This window comes from Austrofundulus limnaeus, unplaced genomic scaffold (genome assembly GCF_001266775.1).
Source record: "Austrofundulus limnaeus strain Quisiro unplaced genomic scaffold, Austrofundulus_limnaeus-1.0 Scaffold29, whole genome shotgun sequence".
Taxonomy (NCBI): domain Eukaryota; kingdom Metazoa; phylum Chordata; class Actinopteri; order Cyprinodontiformes; family Rivulidae; genus Austrofundulus; species Austrofundulus limnaeus.
Genome location: NW_013952431.1, coordinates 526,701 through 530,700, shown reverse-complemented (window position 1 = coordinate 530,700; position 4,000 = coordinate 526,701). Strand labels below are relative to the sequence as shown.

The 4,000-nt window shown below is 40.2% G+C and overlaps 1 protein-coding gene across 2 annotated transcripts in view; it reads right to left on the bottom strand.

The window, feature by feature from the left end:
* Positions 1-6: 6 nt before the first annotated feature.
* The window catches only part of prkd2 (protein kinase D2), a 43,448-nt gene continuing 39,454 nt past the window's right edge, over positions 7-4,000 (bottom strand). For both annotated transcript variants that reach the window (XM_014005222.1, XM_014005221.1), the window contains 2 exons: positions 3,714-3,799; positions 7-1,005 (listed from right to left, as the gene is read on the bottom strand). In XM_014005222.1, the coding sequence (XP_013860676.1) occupies positions 787-1,005; positions 3,714-3,799 (305 nt within the window). In that variant the 3' untranslated portion in view covers positions 7-786. The remainder of the gene's footprint in view (positions 1,006-3,713; positions 3,800-4,000) is intronic.

Here is a 4,000-nt window from a genome sequence, read left to right as displayed (position 1 = left end):
GGGGGGGGATGTCCGGTAATGAAGGTCTGTTTCTAGAGTTCATTTAAACCCACAGCGGCATCTGTAATTTCGCATGTTCAGGGATTGTGGTTTCAAACTGGCAGCAATTACTGTAAATAAGCTTTTGCCAGTTCAATAAATCCAGGATGTGAGTTTATAAGAATTTTTTGATACCTTTGTAAGCATGAACTCACTTTAGTAATAATTACCATCAAGGAAAGTCTTTTGTTGATGCAGAAAAAAACATGACTGAAAGAGGGAATAAAAATAGTTATTTATTCAAGGTATATATTATGTTCTAATTGGTCTACCTGCAGCTTCCTTTTATTTTAACCTACTTGTGTGTAACTCAGAACTTGGCTTGTGGTAAAATGCTCTTTCCTGTTTCACTTCACTTCAAGGCACATGGCAGTAAATGGGGGGAAAATAGTAACGATCATGCTGTTATTCAAGTAAAGCTGGACTCCAGCTTTTGTCTGTTATAAAGACTTGCCAGGTCAATCCCAAAACCTGGAGTTTATCATAGAACCGGGGCAGTTTTCTCAATAAAAAAGAAGCCAGAACTTCAAAAGACGAAAGAGAGCCAGTAACAGCAGAGGTGACACGATTAAAAAGAGACACTGAAGAACACCTGGTTTGAAGGGAGAAACGTGAAGAGACACAAAGTGAGCGTGGAGAAAAGCAGAACAGCAGGACACTTTTATCCTCACAAGAACCACGTGATTTGCAAAGCATCTTCTGTGTCCCTTTCAAGCGAGTCCCGTGTTCCTCTCTGTCTGTCCGCGGTCAGAGGATGCTGACCCTCTCGGCGAGCCCTTGCATATCCGAATCCCCGTTCTCGTCGTCCGAGGCCGACGCCGGTGGGGGGGGCACGAGGTGAGGAGGGTACGGCAGACTGTGCTGCCGGGCGTACGTCTGCCAGCGGCTGTCGTCGCTCTCGTGGGTTATGTACCGCCCACCCAGTTTGGTCTCCAGCTCCCGCAGATCCAGCCACGTCTGGTAGTCCTGGAAAAGTGAGGAGCAAACAAAAGGATGAAATTTCACTTTCCGGTGCCTTGAAATTAGATTGATGTTAAATGGGGCTTTTACAGTTTTGACAGGTCAATAATGAACCATCCAGTAATTACTTTTGGTTGAGTGTGTGTGAGTGTGTGTTTATCTGCATGAGTGAAGCACAAAAAGAAAAAAGAAAAAASAGATGGAATAACCCTGAAATTATAAATGACATTTTCATCCAGTTAGGGGTTATCATGAAAGATTAATTAAAGCATGACATTCTAGCAACAAAGCAGAGGGTTAAAACCTACACGGTCAAAAACCCATAATTCTAACAGCTACTCTTCTATCCTCATCTATAATTTATAATTCAWACATGTCAACCTTTACCTCATCGCTCATGCCTGTGACACCGCCGCAGACTCTTTGGGTTCAAAACTGCCATTTTTTTAAAAAACAAGTACAGAATTTATGAGGTGATTTCAAAATGTTAAAGTGTTTCTAAAAGTCTGTGGGGAGTGTAATATACTGTATCTTTACCCTGTTACTGCAGAAGTAGGTCATACTGGGAGGATGAGAAAACACCCAAGCAAAGGGTAAACCATATCTTTTCCTTATATCATAAATATTTATGAACAGCGTGTGTGTTTAAGAATAGAAAACTATGTCAAACTCAAAGCCCAGGTGACTTCCATCCTGCCCACCAAAGAGGCCCCCCTCTTATGAATGTACAGCGGGTAAAATAGGTATTGAACACGTCAACATTTTTCTCAGTAAATACTGTATATTACTAGAGGTGCTAATGACATGAAATTTTCACCAGATGTCGGTAACAACCCAAGTGATCCATACATACAAAGAAATCAAACCATAAATGTCCAGAAATGAAGTTATTTGTAATAATGTGGCACCTGGTCGTGGTCGGTTTATGGTGAAATGATGTTCTTTCCACTTCTGAATTATGGCCCCAACAGTGCTCACTGGAACCTTCAGAAGTTTAGACATTCTTCTGTAACRGATGCCATCATTATGCTTTGCAACAATAAGGTTGTGAAGGTCTTGAGAGAGCTCTTTATGTTTACCCATCATCAGATGGTTCTTGTGTGATACCTGGCCATCATTTGGGACTGAACCAGCTGATATTAACTTGCACTGACAAGGGGCAGGCTTGCTTTCTAATTACTGAGAGAGTTCAGCTGGTGTRTTGGCTTTCCATGCCTTTTTACACCTCCCTTTCTTCATGTGTTCAATACTTTTTRCCTGTGCCATTCCACATTATTACAAATAACTTCATTTCTGGACATTTATGGTTTGATTTCTTTGTATGTATGGATCACTTGGGTTGTTACCGACATCTGGTGAAAATTTCATGTCATTAGCACCTCTAGTAATATATTTACTGAGAAAAATGGTGACGTGTTCAATACTTATTTTACCCGCTGTATGTATGTATGTATGTATGTATGTATGTATGTATGTATGTATGTATGAATGAATGTATGTATATATGTATGTATGTATGTATGTATTTATGTAGAATGCTTTACTGTTTCACTTCAAGGCACATGGCAGTGAGTGAAAAAAATAAGGATCTTTCTGTTTTAAACAATGATTTCATTTTTCTTAAATTTTTATATAATAGATCGAACAAATTGATTTTAAATAATTAAAATCATCATCTTTAAATGTATGATTTAATGCAACTAAGTAAACACATTTAAAAAGTGAAAGATAATAGCACTTCTCCGGCACAACTGTGGCCCCCTGAGAAATTTAGTTGCATAGCCCTGTTTCAAAATAAGCCAGCATTGACCATAAACTACATCTCCCGTTAATGCATGTCTATTAAATGCAAGATGACAGCCTCGTACCACTAGGAGGAGGTGCACAGCCAGCAGTTGGTGAAATTCACCATGTAAAATCTACATTTAGCTGCGTTTTTGCTGGCTACTTTTGCTGCAGCCCAGTGGTACTGGGAAGTGGAAATTTCCCCCTTACAAGTCATGAATTCAAACTMGAACACCCCTCCAGTGGGAATTCTCTGTAGYAAAGTGGGAGAGTTCAGAATTTAAGATGAAAGCTACTCACCACAACTCAACAGTGAGTASAACTCTCGTACTTATACYTTTYATAGTATCTCTGTATTATTTATGTCACATTTAGTCAGTCGTACATGTAGTACTTTTCAGTGTTTATAAGAGGGCGTGTAAACACTATTTCTATGGACAACAAACCACATAAAGCTCAGTTAGTGTTTGTTAGTGGTTCTCAGCCATAGCAATGAGACGAGGAYCGTAATATTTCCTTTTGAGTCCAAGTTATACGTGAAACATGAAAGGTAATTACAWCTGGCCCATTAAGYGCCACCATAAAGGGTTGGGTCGCGGGGGCAGCAGTCTAAGRAGAGAGACCCAGACTTCCCTCTCCCCAGCCACTTYGGCCAGCTCCTCTGGTGGAATCCCAAGGTGTTCCCAGGCCAGAAACAGCCCCTCCAGCGTGTCCTGGGTCTTCCTCTGGGTCTCCTCCCAGTGGGACGRGCCCAGAACACTTCACCAMGGAGGCGTCCAGGAGGCATCCTAACCAGGTGCCCGAGGCATGCTACTCTTTTCTGGCTCAWTTATGATTGTGATAATGTGGCCCTCGGTCAAAATGAGTTTGACACCCCTGGTAAATAGTTTTGTTTGTTTGTTTGTTTGTTGCTTTTTTTTAAATCCCACCTGTAAATAAGAATGACTGAGGCTTTTGTCGACGCTGTAGCGTTTCCTCATCTTAACTTGCAGCAGGTTGTTGATCAAGTCGATGGCTGCGAACACAAAAGCATTCAGGTTATTAAAAAATGAAGCAAAAATATGAAATTCTATGGTTTGTGTTTATAAGAGCTGCTGTTTAGGAGCTGAAGTTTTTTGGTTTTGTTATTGTTTGAAAGTATTATTATTATAGTTAATATTTTTTAAATAGGGGCAGATATAATAAGATATTTTCTTCTTCTGCTACCTTTCATTTT